Source organism: Miscanthus floridulus, unplaced genomic scaffold, assembly GCF_019320115.1.
Source record: "Miscanthus floridulus cultivar M001 unplaced genomic scaffold, ASM1932011v1 os_2558_1_2, whole genome shotgun sequence".
NCBI classification, from domain to species: domain Eukaryota; kingdom Viridiplantae; phylum Streptophyta; class Magnoliopsida; order Poales; family Poaceae; genus Miscanthus; species Miscanthus floridulus.
This window is the reverse complement of record NW_027098376.1, coordinates 19,234-37,712: the sequence shown is the minus strand read 5'-3', so window position 1 is coordinate 37,712 and position 18,479 is coordinate 19,234. Positions and strand designations below refer to the sequence as shown.

The 18,479-nt window shown below is 42.4% G+C and overlaps 2 protein-coding genes across 3 annotated transcripts; one reads left to right on the top strand and one right to left on the bottom strand.

The window, feature by feature from the left end:
* Window positions 1–4,548: 4,548 nt before the first annotated feature.
* Window positions 4,549–8,238, bottom strand: LOC136535134 (uncharacterized). The gene is made up of 3 exons (XM_066527452.1): window positions 5,579–8,238; window positions 5,407–5,494; window positions 4,549–5,310 (listed from the first exon to the last, which is right to left on the bottom strand). The coding sequence occupies exons 1-3, from the start codon at window positions 8,236–8,238 to the stop codon at window positions 4,549–4,551; spliced, it is 3,510 nt and encodes a 1,169-aa protein (XP_066383549.1).
* A 2,427-nt stretch (window positions 8,239–10,665) lies between these two features.
* On the top strand, window positions 10,666–14,704 carry LOC136535137 (uncharacterized). Of its 2 annotated transcripts, XM_066527455.1 has the most exons (11): window positions 10,666–10,796; window positions 11,278–11,699; window positions 11,794–11,874; window positions 11,964–12,086; window positions 12,194–12,438; window positions 12,527–12,733; window positions 12,844–12,936; window positions 13,314–13,415; window positions 13,513–13,914; window positions 13,991–14,098; window positions 14,194–14,704. In XM_066527455.1, the coding sequence occupies exons 1-11, from the start codon at window positions 10,702–10,704 to the stop codon at window positions 14,200–14,202; spliced, it is 1,887 nt and encodes a 628-aa protein (XP_066383552.1). In that variant the 5' UTR covers window positions 10,666–10,701; the 3' UTR covers window positions 14,203–14,704. The 2 variants fall into 2 exon arrangements, with proteins under 2 accessions (XP_066383552.1, XP_066383553.1); XM_066527456.1 differs by lacking the exon at window positions 12,844–12,936.
* Window positions 14,705–18,479: the final 3,775 nt, after the last annotated feature.

Sequence of the window (18,479 nt, the reverse complement as noted above, 5' to 3'; positions counted from 1 at the left end):
CTACAGGGCAAGCGTTCGGCAAGAGCGCAGAAAAGAGTATGGAGAGATGTGAGTCACGACAAGCGTGAACCATGGACTAACATGGAGCACGAAGTCACAGTGCTTCAATAACTCCTGAACAAGGATGGGTCAGTCGTGCACAATGCGACACGCGTGACACCTATGGATGGCGTACATGTAAGCAATACAGGCACGACAACCAAGGCAATACCAATGTGAAGGACTTAAAGATCATATACTACACGAGAGCCAGTCCACCAGAGAAGGCCTAGTTTAACCTATACCGAATGCTTAACCATAACAATAGGGCTACTTATATATTTCGTAGTTTAACGCCCTAATTTTACGCAAAAATAGGTTGTCAATTTTAATTTAGAAAAGGATTTTGAAGCTTTATTTCCTCATTTATGCTCTGATACCACCTATGGCAGAACCGCCTAATCTAATGCCCTCCCAAGAGTACTTGTCTTCCATTACACACTAGGTACCCAAGAGAGTGCACTAAATCATGCTGTTTCGTCGAGCACACCCTAAGGGAGAACTCAAAAATCCACATTTTTCCATCAGGATCATAAATGAGAGAATAAAGCTTACAACATTCTTAAGTCATTTCTTACATCACTTTATTGCAGTAACATAATATTACCTCAATTGATTATAATAGCGGAATATAACAATGTTATCAGTGTTACAGAGGAAACAAAGATTAATTTAATGATATGGTAGAGTATTAACATAGTGGACATTTATATACGAGAGATGCTAGCAGATTTTACATCTTTTCTTATAAAAACCTTTAGTGATGGTTATAAATGAACACTATAGTCATAGCATGAAAGAAATCCTCTCTGAGCCCACTAGGAGGTTTCCACACATAAGAGTTAGCTCTATGTATCCTCCGATCACCTGCAACAGGGGAATAAAACCCTGAGTACTTGATTGTACTCAGCAAGACTTACCCGACAAGAGGAAAATAAAAGACTCCAAGGATATGCAAGGCATATTTGTCTTTTGGGTTATTGCATCTGTGGAAGCATTACTAAACATGCGTCCTTATATTAAATTTTATTAGCAGTCATCATTAGTTCATTAACTATCCATTCTATGTAAGCTCCTATGCTACTTTCAAGCAGGTGGTGAGCAATCAAAACCATTTTACCATCTTTCATCTTCTAGTTCTTACAATGGTACTTGACCATAGCCAAGTTGTACCGTCTCACAGAAACGGCGATTTGCGAACCAATGTATCCTAGCTGGGTACCCCGAAACACATGCCCCATTTATACCCAAGGCACAAACAAGATCAACCCATTCCACTCCTATCAAGGGGTCTAGATCTCTATCCAAACTTGGACTCTAAGCCCCCACACTTGAGACCCGGTCTTAGTATGGTGCTTAAACCTCCTCCTTTCCCCGTCTCCAATTAGTCAGTTCGGAAAGAGCCAGAAACCACGACAAGAGCGTAACGAGCCTTTCCGCTCCCATAAGCAAGTATGTGCTTAGGATAATAAGTTTGTGACCTGATGACCATCCACAGCAACGGATGGTCCTCAGTCGACACAGGCGGAACAAGTGCAATCCGAGCCTTGCTCGAATGCCTAACCAAGTCTAGATCTAAAGTACCATTCCACTCGGTCTACAATTATCATTCATATATATTCCATGTGATAGTAATATAATAACAACAATAATATATTTCCTATCTCTCGCGAGTGACAGCTAATCACTCAACTTCTAGCGAGTCCTATAGCAGAGCAATCTACATGATCATGACATACTTGTAGGACTCATAGGATAAGGATATATATGCAAGTGGTTTCATTCAACTCCTTAAAACTTAATGCACAAACATAAAATAAAGTGCAGAATAATAGGGGTTACGCACCGGGGCTTGCCTGGGTAAGATATAACCAAAAGTTAGCATTCCATCATGGTGACATGATCATCAAGGCACCATCCTCTCCACTACTCTGATCATCTCCACGATCCATCGTTGTTCCTAATATGATATACGTGGATGCAACGCCGAGACGTAAACAATCAACGGCAACCGAAACTCTTAGAAATACGATTACACCTCGCAAACTAACAAGATAGCTCTAATAAATAATATGCTAGGCTACGTATCCATGTTGTCGAATAAGGCGTTGTTTCCCAGAAAATTGTTCTAGTTTTAAAATCCCAAGGTGTTTCGGCATTTTATTGATTAAATATATACTTTTGAACTAGGGCTCATTTAGCTACCTTAGTAAACTAATTATTATGTAGCTACAAAAATTACAGTGAGCACCTAATAATGTTAGGAATCTACTATGAAAGTTTCGAAGCCAACACTATCACTAATTTATCACAATAATTCCTACAAATTTATATCTTACAATATTGAGCATCTCAAATTAATTAGATAACTCCTAGAAATATTATAAAACTATGTGAATAAAATATACTAGCAGATAGATCATGATTTTAGGAACCTAACAAAATTGGTTTCATAATTTTCGGTTAACTACACAATTTTATATTGAATTTACAAGTTTACCTTAGAAACTAAATTAGAAAATGCTTTAGAAAACAAAAAAGGGTCGGGGCAAGCATTCGGCCCAGCAAGCGGCCCAACACGGGATTCCTCACGTGCGTTGGCTATTTTATAGAAAAGACCTTGATCTATAAATTTATTACGTCGCACTATGCGCACTATTCCTACCGTCAGTAATCTTGCAACCAAACCCTCAGATGTTTTCACCTTTACCACGGGGAGGTCCCTAGAAACCCCGTATGCGCCGGCGCAGCGGCCGACGACATAAGGCGGTTACACTAGGCAAACTAGGCTCGCTACGATGGAAGTAAGGAGCCGACCACCATCTACAGCTGAACGTGCAAGGATGGGTGGCGGTTAGTGACTCGGAGGTGCACTGTCACGAGCTACAGCGGCGAGCGGCTATCTGCGGCGGTGGCGTGCCTACTTCGATGAACCTATGTATGCTCTGCAGAGTAGAGGTGGTGGATAAACATCAATGGCTCATCGTTGTGCATGCCCTACTGACGGTTGAAGCAGGGGAGCGCGCGACGGTCTAGTCACATGCGAGCCGCCGGGCGGCGATGCTCCGGGATGGACACCCATGCGTCACCACGTCTCCGGTAAGTGCCCTAGCCAAATGGTGTGAGCACCAGATAGAGGAGGTCAAGGCGAGCTCATGGATATAAACAATTGAATCAATTCGGACCTTACCCCAATTTCACTGGCACGGCAGCGCACCTGGCCGATGGTGAGAAAGATGCCAAATTGGCAGCCAATAGTGCTCGGTTGCGCCAAGGTGAGGGTCGAGCTACTAGCTGGCTTTCCTGTCTAACACTACAAGATTTTTGGTCTACTGCAACGCCGAAGAATTGCAACGTAGAAAAATTGGTTGCCAGAGATTGTTGTATTACAACCATTCTAAAAAATGGTAGCGATACATGCCTTTAATACAACGGTTTTCAAGATGTTGCAAAGCTCTGTTGCATTTGGTGGACGATATTGCAATGGTGAAAAATGGTTGCAATAGACTTGATTTTGGTTGCAATTGTGTGGTAGTACTGCAACTACATTTACGTTAGTTGCATTTGGTTTTGACTATTGCTACGGTTTTTTTGTGTTGCATAAAATTTGACAAGCGTTGCAAATGCTAGATACTTAATGCAACGAGAACTCTTGGAGGCGAAGCAAAAGTGGGGGTCAATTGCAACCTTTTTTGGCAGTTGCAATATACTTTGATATTGTTGCAAGTGCTAAATTTTATTGCAACGAAATCTATGGGGTCGAAGCGAAAATTGTGTTCAAGTGCAACGCTTATTTTTGGTTGCAATATACTTTGATAATTGCAACGAATTTAAAACTTAAAAAAAGTATGGAAAGAAAAGAATTGGGGACGCATATATTAAAATTAAAAAGTGCTCCCCACAGGATTCGAACCATGGAGCTCTGGTTCAGATAAAACCTTCTACACCACTGCGCTATGTAGGTGTGTTCGTTGTAACTCAAGTTTTAATTTATTTGATATGATTGAAGACCTTATGAGTTATAAAACGCCCCAACCCTGGCCCCATCTCGGCATCTCCGTCCTTATGCATGGTGTCTGAAACTTTCTGTTAAGTAGTAGTTGCTGTTAAGTACTTGATGTTAAGTATGCGTGGATGTTAATTAGTACTTGAAGTTGTACCGGGGTGGTTGGTCACTTTGTTAGCGATAGTAAATGCCTGACCGTGCACCATCAGTCACATGGTGACCACACTAATGAACCTTTCCTTGTCCAAACATTTGCCGACCGGTGATTACTCTTGGGCAATCGTGATTTTTATTTCAAAACTTTCCACTTACCTCTTTATTTCAAATACTTAAAACATTTATCTCAAGAGGTATTCATTAGCATAACGAACATTAAGGTTCCATGCAACGGTTCAAACTTAACCATGTCATCAGTTCATAAGAAAAAAATAATAAAGTGCGACATATGCATATGAAGAACAATTGACCCTTCCCACCAAACAGTGCAACAAAAAAATTTGTCTTCAAGCAAAGAAATCATCTTCTATATTTTCTTCCATGACTGGTGCAATAACCCCATCATCAATGTAGGTGTCATCGTCGTCAGAATCATCATCACCAATATAGTCATCAACAGGTTCGGGAATTGCTTCGCTACGCACTTGATTAATAATGGCGGCAGAACCAGTTGTGCCTGCCCTATCTTGTCTTGACCAGTTTAAGAATTCCTGACCTTGGCCTGATTCATTCATTTCTTGGATTCCCACATCAAGTGCATCAGCGTCATTTCCTGTGTCTGGCATGGAAAACAAATTTCTTGGTCTCACCAAAACAACAGTAGACCATCTCGGCTTGTTCACGATAGGGACATAAAACACCGGTTCAGCGTTTGAAGCAAGAATGTAAGGTTCATCTGAATATCTAAACATGGAAGTAGCAATGTCGATAATACCAAATTTGTCCCTAGTGTACCCTCTGCTTCTGCTGGTACTGGTAGCCGGCACATCATACCAATCACACTGAAATAATATAACTTCTTTTTCTTGTGGGAATTCCAGTGAGATTATATTTCTAATGACTCCATACCAGGTCATGTTGCCTATACTATCGTCACCCTTCACAAGGACACCAGAATTTTGTGTCACGAGACTTTTCTCTATGGCAGTTGTCCAAAATAGCCAATTATTGATGTGCACTCTATTCAACACACGAGCTCGAGGGTCAGGTCCTTGAGAAAGGGCATGCATCAGTTTACTTGCTTCCCCTTTCTCATATAGTTTTGCTATCTGTAATTTAAAAATCAAGTTAGACATCTACCGGTTAATTACTACGTTGGTCTGACCATAAAGTTGAATTTAAAAATATAAATTAATACTACATACCTCGATTTCAAACCATCTTACAAAATGCTCCTTGTGTCGTTTTTTAATGTTAATTGAACTATCCCTTGTTAGTTGTGTCTTATGCTCCCTACATCAGAGTGCACCAAATTATTAGTTGATGCCACAAACAAGCAGATAAAAGATAAATTTAGTGGTAAAAATTGCGACTTACTCTACCCATTTTCTGGCTTCATCACAATTAGTAATTATGTAGTGCCTCATCTTTTGAAGTTCAACTTTCTCCAAATTCTTAAGCTTATTTCCTCTCCTCTTGTAATCAATTTCACTAAATATGCTTAGACCACTTGGAGGCTCATTCACAACTGTATTTTCATGACGATCAGCTCGACTCAGCTTGGTGTCGACGTCGAAGAATCGAGAGCAAAATGTAAGACACTCCTCAGCTATGTATGCCTCGGCTATTGATCCTTCTGGTTGTGCCTTGTTCCTGACATATCCTTTAGCAGTACGTAGATACCTCTCTACTGGATACATCCATCTGTAACACACGGGCCCTCCTAGTTTAGCCTCTTCAACTAGATGGACCGGTAAATGAATCATTATGTCAAAAAATGCAGGCGGGAAAACCATCTCAAGCTGACAAAGAGTCTCTTTAATTGAACTGTCTAGTTTGTCAAGATCTGCTGGCACCAACTCATTTGAACAAAGTGCACTGAAGAACCTACTGAGCTCAATCAATGGCCTGGCAACATCTTCTGGCAAAATCCTTCTAATGACTAAGGGCAATAGTTTTTGTAGAATAATATGGTAGTCATGAGTTTTGAGTCCAGACACCTTACATGTTTTATCGTCAACACATCTCTTTAAATTGGAGCAGAACCCATCAGGCATCTTCACTCCTTGAAGAAATTGGCATAAAATCCTCTTGTCATCCTTGTCTAGAGAGTACAACGCTGCTGGCAAGGTGTACGTGTCATCATCAATCACAGGATGCTGATCTTGCCTGATCCCAAGATGTTCCATGTCAAGGCGGGCATTCTCGCTGTCCTTACATTTCCCTTCAATTTCAAGCAAAGTCCCTAATATGCTCTCGCATATGTTTTTCTCAATATGCATCACGTCCAAATTATGCCTTATGATCAAAGAAGACCAGTAGGGGAGCTCAAAAAAAATACTCTTCTTCCTCCAATTGTGCCATCTTGCGTCTTCATCACGCTTCCTCTTTTTTGATATGTCCTTTCCAAATCCCGTTGGATGAAAAGTTGCATATTGGTCTAATACATCTTGACCAGACAGTGGAACTAGAGCCTCTCTGGTTTCCTCTTCATTGTTGAAGCTCATCTTGTTCATGCGCCATGGATGGTCTAAGGGCAAAAACCGACGATGTCCCATGTAGCAGAACTTCTTCCCATGTTTCAACCACAAATAATCTGTATCCTTGTGACAGTAAGGACATGCAAATTTTCCTTTTGTGCTCCAACCAGAAAGCATCGCATATGCAGGGAAGTCATTGATTGTCCAAAGTAGCATAGCACGGAGTGTAAAGTTTTCCTTTGCCTTTACATCCCTACAATTAACACCAGTATTCCACAGCGCCTTCAACTCATCAATGAGGGGCCTCAAGTAAACATCAATATTCATTCCAGGAGTTTTCTTGCCAGGTATCAACATCGACATGATCCAATAAGATTGTTTCTCATACAACCAAGGAGGCAAATTGTAAGGTATTAGGATAACAGGCCAACAACTATAAGTAACATTTTGCATACCAAATGGGTTGAAGCCATCAGAAGCAAGACCCAGTCGAACGTTACGAGCTTCTTTAAATTGTGGAAACATATTGTCCACGTGCTTCCATGCCGTGGAGTCAGCAGGATGACGTAGTTTGCCATCATCTATTCTTCCTTCCTCATGCCAACGCATTTCTGATGACGTGCTCTCTGACATGTACAGTCTGCGTAGCCGAGGTGTGAGAGGGAAGTACCGAAGGATTTTGACTGGGACACGACGACGTTTCTTATCATGACCATCGTTCACATGGCCATCACCACGGTCATCTGTTTTCCACCTAGATGCTTTACATTTGGGGCATATATCCAGCTTCTCATATTCCTTCCAAAATAACACACAATGATTCTCACATGCATCTATCTTGATATAGTCCAAGCCTAGATCGCGAACCACCCTTTGCACTTTCTCCATTGTGTTTGGGACACAATGACCTTTAGGGAGAAACTTTGAGATCAGAAAGAGTACCCCCTCCAATGCTTTGTTACTTATCCCATACATGCACTTAACCTGGAAAAGTTCCACAATAAAAGATATCTTTGTACCATCTTCGCAACCTGGATATAATTCCTTTTTTGCCTCCTGTAGTAACTTGAAGAAGACCTTGGCTTGCTCGTTCGGCTCGTCTTCATCACCGATCTCTCCTCGTATTTCACCTCTGATTAGGGATTTAATCAAATTACTGGCCTCATCATCTTCACTCGGTGCGCCGCCTTCTTCATTGTCTACTCCAGAATCATGTGGTGCACCTTCATCATCGTTCTGTACTTGTACATCTGCTGCTGCTGGGTCGTCATTGTGTACTTGTACATCACTAGGTCCTGCATCTTCATTGTGAAAAACCACATCAGCTGAACCTTCCCCTTCCATTATAAAACTTTCAGCAAACCCTGTTGAAAGGACATGAATCTGAAGCACAGCCCGTGTTCTGTGTGACATGCATAGACATTTACGGCACGGACATGCTGCAGTTCCACCCCTCGAAGTGCCACTATATGTCCTGTCCAAAAACTGCATGAATTTGTTCTGCCACTCGGTTGAAGAACGAGGCAAGCGCATCCAACTCCTATCATCGCCTGACATCTGCGTGATGAAGATGAACGATGATCACCAATTTAGCCAGCGTATTTACATACATAATTGAACTATATATGTGCAGCCCATAGTGATCTCGTACCTTTCGCCGCGAGGACGGCTTGTCTGATTGATCGATCGACGTGGAAATTAGGGCAGAAATCAGCTATACTCTACCTAAATTAATCACATTACAGCACAATTAGCGAGCTATATGGTAATACAAATTAGACATCGGAGGCTGGGAGCTTTTGATTCTCATACCTTCAAAACTGATTCTGTGATCCACGGGTTGCACCTCTATGGAGGTCCGAAGGGCAGTGGAGCGGAGGTCGGAGGAGTCCAGATGCCGAGCAGTGGCGGCGGTCGCCCTCACCCCCGTGTGCAGCGCCCCCTGAGGATCGCGACTCCACCCTCGTTCGCAGCGCCCCCTGAATCACCCTCGTGCGCAGCGCCCCCTGAGGATCCCCTGAAGAAGCGAGTCAGGCAGGGACGGACGGGGTGGGCTGTGGGCAAGCGGCCATGCCCTGCGTCCGAGCCGCACGTATACCTGAAGTATTCTCCTATGTACTGCGGACCGTCCGTGGAGTTCAGAGGACCGTCCGCTACAAGTGGCGGACCGTCCAGATCATTTGGCGGACCATCCGGTGGGTTGGTAGGCAGCGCATCAGAAAATTTTGGCTAAGTCCACCACACGCATCACGATTCATGAGATCGGAGAAGCATGCATGCAGCTCGATCGGCATAAGATGGATATATAAAATTTTGGCTAAGTCCCTAAATTTACCATGAGATGGACATGCTGAAATTTTTACCATGACTTGGACATTGTCAAATTTGATTTTTACCGTGGGACAGACATATGCAAAAATGGCTAAGTCTGAATTTTTGCTATGACTTAGAGACTAGAATTTTACCATGACTTGGGCATTGACAAATTTAAAATTTTACCATGACTTATCAAGATCTACAAAGTTTATTTTGGCCGAACTCAGACATGCCCCTCCACTATAACCCATCATGTGTAGTTTTTCCTAGTCATCTAAGAGTTACATGTAGAGTACAGAGTACTTTCTCCTCTAATACTACTAGTTTTTTTTACTAGGGCCAACTTTCAGAGTACTTATCCATCTTATCCCACTAGTTTATTTACTTTTAAGAGACCTCATAGGAGTTGGTCAAGCCCAAACCTATGAAAAGATAGCAACAACCAACTCGCACCCACTCAGACATGTCCCACCAGGCCACCATAACCCATCATGTGTAGTTTTTCCTAGTCATCTAAGAGTTACATGTAGAGTACAGAGTACTTTCTCCTCTAATACTACTAGTTTTTTTTACTAGGGCCAACTTTCAGAGTACTTATCCAACTTATCCCACTAGTTTATTTACTTTTAAGAGACCTCATAGGGGTTGGTCAAGCCCAAACCTATGAAAAGATAGCAACAACCAACTCGCACCCACTCAGACATGTCCCACCAGGCCACCATAACCCATCATGTGTAGTTTTTCCTAGTCATCTAAGAGTTACATGTAGAGTACAGAGTACTTTCTCCTCTAATACTACTAGTTTTTTTTACTAGGGCCAACTTTTAGAGTACTTATCCATCTTATCCCACTAGTTTATTTACTTTTAAGAGACCTCATAGGAGTTGGTCAAGCCCAAACACATATCAAGTCAGTGTAAAACTCTAGAGTTAGCCACATTTCTCAATATCCAAGTCATGGTAAAATTTTAAATTTGTCAATGCCCAAGTCATGGTAAAATTCTAGTCTCTAAGTCATAGCAAAAATTCAGACTTAGCCATTTTTGCATATGTCTGTCCCACGGTAAAAATCAAATTTGACAATGTCCAAGTCATGGTAAAAATTTCAGCATGTCCATCTCATGGTAAATTTAGGGACTTAGCCAAAATTTTATATATATATCCATCTCACGGTATATATCCAAGAAAGCAATGTTGGCTTCATCGAAATATGTATCCAGATGCAAAAGCAAAATTTGATTGAGTCCAGCAGTGTTTCATAGAAGTTTGGGTGTCTACTCTTGGCGGACGGTCCGTGACGAAAAACTCTCGCGCCCTTTTATTTCGCGACTTCCTCATCTACCACGTCGCCGCCTTTTATTTCGCGACTTCCCGTTTCCTCCCCCCACGCCGCCCCCTTTTATTTCGCGACTTCCTCATCTACCACGTCGCCGCCTCCACACGGTTAGGGTTTTTGGATTCCACCAAAGAGAAGTCGAACATGACGACAACTCCAACGAGTGGAACACCTCCGTCCTCGACGTCGATGCGCACACCTGCAGGAGCGGGGATGCCAACAACTCCAGCGGCGGCGGCGGCGGCGGCGACGCCGACAAGTTCATCCAGACCCAACGCCACCATGTCCCTTTTTGGGGCAACACATTCGTCCGGGATGCCAACAACTCCGGCAGCGGCGCCGGCAAGTTCATACAGACCCAACGCCACCATGTCCCTTTTTGGGGCAACACGTTCATCCAGGTCGACAGCAGCACTTGGTGATCAACAAGAGAGCTCCCTGCCAATCAATGAGACCAATGATAGGTAACACATATTTTTGGATTCAACATCTCGGGTTTAGAGTTTTAGATATATAATCTTGAAAATGTTCTGGGAAAAATGTAGCCTAAGAGCATCGACGCTGCAGGGACATGCAGGAAGCAGTGCGCCATGGGGATAATGTAGATCGAATGCCTGGGATTAATGATATGTAGGGATTAATGAGTTTGGTCTCTGTCCATACACATAGTATACATATTTCTAATTTAGAATGGGACTGTAGGCATTTCCTATCAATTAAGCTAAGAAGAACAAGTGTGCAATATTTAGTGTTTCCTAGTATAAATATTTTTTTGGTTTACTTTAATTTCAGTCATGGGGGTGCACATATAGTTCAAATAAGTGGCACTAAGTTTTAATTACTTTCTCTGTCTGTACACATACTATATGTACACTGGTTTCCTTTTAAGTATATTGTTGTATCATCACTAGTGCTTAAGTTTGATACTATTGTAATATTTGGCAGCTCGGATCAAACATGGACTCTCTATTTCACTTGCGAGGGATTGCCGGGGGGGCAAGAGTCTTCTACTATTAGAATCACTAGGGCTGATCTCACCCTGAGTAACTTGCTTGCAATGAAATTACAATTGGGGTATAGGGTAAGGGACTATTTGTACTACAAGAGGAGATGTGGTAATGCAGCAACATTACACGAAATCGAAGAAGAAGTCAATGCAGATGCTATGATAGCATGTAATGAGGAGGAAAGACAGGTCAGACTATTGCTGTCCAAGGAACAAAAAATAGACCAGAATGTGAACATAACACCCTTGAAAGTACTTGGAAGGAGACCCATTAGGGAAGAGAATATAGATGAAGATGAGGAGTCAATTGATGCTTACAAGGAATGGTTGCACGTCATGCATAAGGAAAACCGATTCATGGGTAAGTGTTATGTTGGACTCCTATATATTTCAAAATTGTTGTATTATTTTATATTGGAGAAGCCTTTGTACTAATATTAGCTTGGCTGACCCAGATTTGAAAGATATCGACAGGGATGACACCACCAAAACTTACAAAGAATGGTTAAGGGTGCAAGGACAACTGAATGATATTAGTAATATAACATCTGTCCCTACATGTCTATTGTTAATATTCCTTCACAAACATATCATATCTTACACAAGTGACCAATATTTTCTGCAGTGGCATATGTGGACAGTAATCATCATACAGATGTAGTACTTTCAAGTGAAGATAGCAACCCCACACCGCCAGTAAATAGACCATCTCATGCTCGGCGTTTCATTCCACAGGGAGAGGGAACTAGTAAGTAATGAATATTTTCAATTTATTGTGAGGTTCAGTTAATTTTAAACTATGTCAATAGTTTTTTAAGTGTTTTGCTTTGTATATAATTGTTTTTCATGGACAAGACTCCAAAAAGAGGAAGCCAAGAGGTAACTTGAAAGGATGGACAGCAACAAACAAGAGAACTAGGGAGGCGTCTCAGAAGCTTAGCATCCAGTTCTCTAGGCTTGGAGGACCTGTAGGTTCAAACAAACGAATATTTGTTGATGAAATAACACTGTTCACGAGGAAAAGAGCACCTCTCATCGGAGTAAGAACATGGAGAGATATCCATGTGGATGTCAAAATTGCAATAGCAAACGATGTGCTGGTAAGCTTCTGTTATCCATGTGGATGTCAAAATTTCAATACCAAATTATTGTTTAAGAAGTAATTTATTTAGGCTTTACCTTGAGCAGGCTAAGTGGGACCTTGAGGATAACGAGGCGAACAGAATCAAGATATGGACGGTGGCTAATGACCGTTACAAAGGATGGCGATCTACATTTAGTGCTACCTACAAGGCGTACACCACCTATGAAGAGAGAATGAGACATAGGCCAGAAGAATTAGACATTGTTGAGTGGCACTATCTGGTGTCGTATTTTGGCACCGAAGAATTCCAGGTTTGTTCCCAATTTTTAAAAAAACTTGCCAATTCCACTTCTGACGTCAAGGTTTATGTTTTGCACACTGCTGATTTTATAAAAATCAAATCATTGCTGGTTCTGTGCAGAGGATTAGCAATAAGAATTCTCAGAATCGGCACAATCGACAGATACACCATGTTACAGGATCAAAGGGTTTTTCTCAATTGAGCTATGAGAAGGTAAAAAATTCTGTCACAAGGTTTTCCTTCAGGCATTTTTTTATGGTTTGTGCTTGTGCCCCCGAATGACAATGACATGATATTGTTATAACCTATATAGTCTTTGTATTTGATAGAGATATTTAGCCCACTGCCCACTACAAAAAAATATATTTTGCATCCTTGTATACAGAAAGCTGAAAAGTACTAAAACTAATGTGTGCCAACAAAAAGAAGAACTTGGATTCCTGTTCTTTTTCAATAGCAATAAATATTTCTGTTATCTTCTGTTTTAAATTCGTGGTGGATATCTTCCTGATCTTTACAGTTTATAAAAGCTTCTACATTTCACTAGATTATGAAATATGGCTAATTTTTTTACATTCTTGCCTAATTAGAGGGACCAACTAACTGGTGAAGAGCCAAATGATATGGAGCTTTTTATGATGACCCACCAACAAAATGGACAATGGACAAGCGAGGAATCTAGGGAAGTCTATGTGAGTATTAAACAGTTTTTACAACCCTTATTAAGTGATGCAACTGTCCTCACTTAGAATTAAAGTTTTAATTAACTAAATGTCTTTGCTTTGTTAGGACAATGCAACCAGGAAGATTATGGAGCTGGAGTCAAGGCCTGACGCAAATGTCGTCTCAGACTTGGAGCAGAACCAGATTTTCCAATCAACCTACAAGGAAACGAGAAAAATCAAATCAAACAAGATGCATGCTAATGGTTACCTTGCAAGGTACCCAACTAGAAAGGAGCTACTATCGGAGGACTACCAGCGCAAACTGCAACAGGAGGAAGCCCTCATTGAATCGTTTGGACGGCTGCAAGATAGACTAGAAGCTCAAGAAGTTGAAAGGGAAGCCGAGAGGCAAGAACATAGGCGTCAGCTTGAACAGATGAACAAGGAAAGGGAGGCTGATAGAGAAGCACTTAGGCAAGCTATGTTAATGTTGCAAGCAGCCCAACAGCAAGCTTCAGTACAAAAGGTAATATTAACAACATCTATGTTCTCATAGTTTATTGAACTGAAAATCATGATCTTGAACCCAATTCAAAATGCAGGCTAGCACAATTGTGGAGCCAACTGAAAATGTTGCTGCTGCTGCAACAATTGAGGGGACACAAAATGTAACAACTACAATGGGAGAACACATGATGCATAGTCAGCAGGTAGTTTGATGATAATTGAAGAATGTTTAATTGTAACATGCATGTCATATTCTTGTCAAGGGGTGTAATTTTTACCACCAACCATTTATTTTCAGGTTACCTAAGAAACCAGCCAGCCAGAACAACAACCCCCTTCTTCCGCAGCTGAAGAACGTCTCACTAGAGGGCGCATGACTAGAAGTAATTTGGCAGCGAATTCGGGTGCTGTTTATACTACAGCAAAGCAACTGAAGGAAACTGCGGTTAGGAAAAGATCTGCATTGTCCAAAAAGAATACACAGGTACTATGTGAAACCTTTTATCTCTCTTTGCATTAAAAAGGAACATATAGTCCTTTTGGAGAAGTACATAGCTATTCTTTTGTTCTGCTCCTAAATATGGTCCAGGCTTAGTTTCCTCTTGCTGATTAGAAATATATATGGATGTGTTTGTGCTCATAAAATGTCTTGGGAGGCAGCTGCATGTATGTTTATATTTGCTTTACGCTTCAAAGTTCATGGTTGATAGTACTGCAGCTCACAGAACTCTAGTACTGCAGCTCGTGTTTTGCTTCAGTGTTCAATTAGCTTTGCCACCACTAGTCTCAGTTTAACTAATGCATGTCAATGATTTTTTCAGGAGGAATCTTGAGTTTGAGAAGGAGCATGCGAATGGTGGGACGTTGGCCAACATACATATCAAGGGAACCTTCGCTGCTACAGTAGACATTAGTCTTTTGATTCGAATGAGTTCAAACAGTTGTCTGTGCTTAACACATTATTATGTGTTAAGCTATCTACTTGTGTTCTCATTTAGTTTGACACTCGGTGTGTTTTGTTAAAGATTTTGTATGAACAAATTATATTTCGTTTTAATGGATGTCGATGCTTCCTTCATTATGTATTTGTCGTTTTACGATTATTAATTTAAGCTACCAAACAAAGTGTCGCAACATGAATTATTAATATATTAATCTGGCGTTGCAATATATGATGGCACATATAACAATCACATTTAGTCGTGGCAATAGGTACGATAATCGTGGCAATAGAGAAACTATCTCTTGCAACTACAAAAAGATGACCGTGGCAATAGAGGAATCTACCTATAGCAACCAGATAGTTAGTAACGTGGCAATAGATGACCTGTCTGTAGCAACCAACCTAAGTAACGTGGCAATAGCCTATGCCATCTATAGCAACCATTCAGAAACGTGGCAATATATGACCTCTCTGTAGCAACCAACCTGAAGAGATGTTGCAATAACCTAAGCCACCTATAGCAACCATTTAGGCGACGTGGCAATAGAGAACCTCTATTGCAATGCTTTCTCTGCGTAGCAACAACCACGATTGCAACACCTGTGTTGCGTTGCGCTTGCATTGTGTTGCTACACGACCAGCGTGTCGCAATACGTATCGCTAGCAACGCCTAGTTCGTTGCAATTGATACTATTACCACACCCATAGTGGTTGCAATTGCTTTTGTTACAACACTCACCAGGTGTTGCAAAAGCGTCAAAAGTGTTGCAATAGAGGGGCTGTGTGTCGCAACTAAAATGTAACCCATTGCATTATGCTATTGCTACCCTTACAAGTGCAACGACATTTAACCAAAAAAAATTGGTAGCAAAATTACTATGGCTACCATTTTTGGGTCTTTTGCTACACTTTTTTGGTGTTGCAGTAGACCGAAAATCTTGTAGTGTAACTACTAGAACACCGAATTGAGGTGTGGTGCCCCAAACCGCACGTATTTGTCATGCGAAGCGGGGCAATTCTGTCGGTGACAAGGGCAGGCGGGAGCGACAGCTCTTCGTGGCTGTGCCTACTTTGGTCGATGCTGCTGTAATCAAGCAAGGCGTCTACACGGGAAAGACTTAGAGAGAGAGCAACGTGGAGCACCATGATGGAACTGCTCGGCCATGGTGAGATGCGAGCGGCGGCAGTGAAGTAGCGATCACGTGTGGGGCCATCTCGTAGGGCCAGTGCAACAAAACGACGCGAGCGAGGGAAGTGACACCGCAACACGGCATTAGTGCGACGTTACCACGGAGGCAGGCAGTGGCTCAGCGAGTAGGTGATTCAAGCGGCGAAACGATTGTCACATCGGCTAGACGAAAGCCACCACAACATCGGCTTGGCTGGCAGCGTGGTGGGGTAGCAGCGCACCGACTAGCAGCTGCATGGTGATGATAGCGACCAGCTGGGGTCGGCCACGGCCAACCCACGACTAGATAGACCGATCGGGCTCAGTTCCACGGCGCGTGGAACGTGGCTAGCCGCTCGACGCCGAGTGGACGCACAAGGTGACCATGCGCACGGGCCAGGCACATGACATGCATGAATTTTAAAGTGGAACAAAAACTACTAATGATCATAAGTGAGGCCTAGCTAATTCCCCTATCCTACAGTCAACATTACCGGTGACCTAGCAAAGCCATCGCCATGGCCAGAGAGCAACCTAGAGAGGGGGATAGAAGGATGCCAACCTGAGCTCGTCGTGCTGAATGCCAGTTCACGAACAGAGCGCCAACATCGTGGCTTACAGCGCGTTCTAATGAAGTTTGGGGAATTTTTACGAGAGCCACGTGACACCCAACATAACAACCATCTATGCCAAGGTCAATTATTCACTTTGATGCAATCAACAATAGCAAAGCATGCAGCTAGTGTTTAAACATTTTAGCTAGAATTTAAATGTCAAGATAGCATTGTCTTACAACTTTTCCCATACTTAGAAAAGTTAAGGTTCAATTCAAACTAACAGCCATTAACGCTTTTGTTACAATTTTTAAAAGGCCTCAACCCTATTAACTGCTACCAACAAGTATTTCATGCAATAGTTCATACCTTATACTAACCCATAGGAGCAAAATATTTAAGCACCATTTAACTATTTTGCTCAATTTAATTCGCTAGAAATGGTACTTTACACAATAGTTCAAGTATTTGCCGACTTAACGAAAAGAGCTTATCTTAACGTCAAATTTGATTTTTGAGCTCCCAAGAGCACTAGTTGACACTATTTATTTTGATTTTCTTTCTCAACCACAAAAGTGAGTCACATAGAATTGTTTATCATTTCACGTGCGTTATATATTTTTAAAACCCTGAAAACTTGTTTGGCTAATTCCTCTTGGACCTAAATTTCGGTGCTAGGCAAGCTCGTAACACTAGGGGTGTTACACATGGTAGGCTTATTCCTACCAAGGGGCCAGCAGTTAGCCAGCCACTATCTCCTCCACCAGATCTCGGCCTCTGGAATACCGATAGGCCAAGGCAAAAGCCCTATCATAGGCTTTGCGATCCTCACCAGTCCTCGGACTCAGGGGTCCCTTGAGTAGGAGGCTTCATCGGAGTCATCACAGAAGCCAATGGATAGCGAGTGTTCTTCCCGTCAGAGCCGGTAGATGTCATGCCGCTAGTCCTCACATAGAACCAGTACTACATTCAATCCTTCGGCCACTTGTTCTTCTGAGCGAAGGAGATCTCCAACTTCCCGCCTTTCTGGTTCCTCCACGGCATAAAAGGCAGCTTCCATACTACGCCACCATCTGGCCTTTGCCAACCCATTTAGGCTCATGCTAGAGCTCGTAATACTCGCAGAAAGTACCAACATTGCTCTCCATGCCACAAGACAAGCAGGCCCAACAAAACTTACTCAAAGTAACAATACCATCGGGAGTAACATGATGCAGCTGTACCTCAAATGCTTCCAAAACTTGGCAAAGGAAGTGCGCTGCTAGGAAGCGAAGGCCACAAAGGAAAAATCCTTGAAAACCACGGCATCAGCGGCATGTGGTTTAGGAATCGTCTCCCCTTACGGAGGCTTTACCTTAGCCTTACCAAAGCAACCCAATTTCCATAGCTCCTCGATCATGTCCTTCGTCATGAGCGAAGGCCCAAAATCCCACATCCTAGATGAGCCAGCCATGTCTCCTGCCTCCTCAACGGTTATCAAATCAGCGATGAGGCCTCAACTCTAGAAAGATCCTCTTCAAGCCCCAACGCCTCTGTGCTGACAATCATACACTCCTCAAACCGCATAGACCACCCACTAGACCTAACATCGAGAAGGCGACGGTACGGCCTGAAGAAGGAAGTCCGGTGCGGAGGAGGATAAACAGGCATAGCCACTTCTAAGACTTAGCGACAGCCCAAAGCGAGCGAAGGCAAACAACAACTAAGCGAAAACAAAGTGCAAAGGAACAGTGCAGAAAGCAACAGCAGTGAAAGCGATGGCTTAGATAGGGATGGGAGGAGCCTTCACCTACCGACCCTTATATAGCCCCCACGCTGCCACTTCGACTTCCGGGGCCAATGGTCACATCCATTCAAAAACACGTCGGTTCTAGAGCCACCACGGCGAATCAAGTAGCGACACATCACCAACACAATGG

Excerpts from the sequence above, each read along its gene's own strand:
- LOC136535134 (XM_066527452.1), bottom strand. The coding sequence starts at position 8,238 with ATGTCAGGCGATGATAGGAGTTGGATGCGCTTGCCTCGTTCTTCAACC. Across the intron at positions 5,495-5,578 it reads GAAGCCAGAAAATGGGTAGA|GGAGCATAAGACACAACTAA; the intron begins GTAAGTCGCAAT and ends ACTCTGATGTAG. Across the intron at positions 5,311-5,406 it reads TAAGATGGTTTGAAATCGAG|ATAGCAAAACTATATGAGAA; the intron begins GTATGTAGTATT and ends TTTAAATTACAG.
- LOC136535137 (XM_066527455.1), top strand. The coding sequence starts at position 10,702 with ATGTCCCTTTTTGGGGCAACACGTTCATCCAGGTCGACAGCAGCACTT. Across the intron at positions 11,700-11,793 it reads TAAGGAAAACCGATTCATGG|ATTTGAAAGATATCGACAGG; the intron begins GTAAGTGTTATG and ends TGGCTGACCCAG. Across the intron at positions 12,937-13,313 it reads CTCAATTGAGCTATGAGAAG|AGGGACCAACTAACTGGTGA; the intron begins GTAAAAAATTCT and ends TTGCCTAATTAG.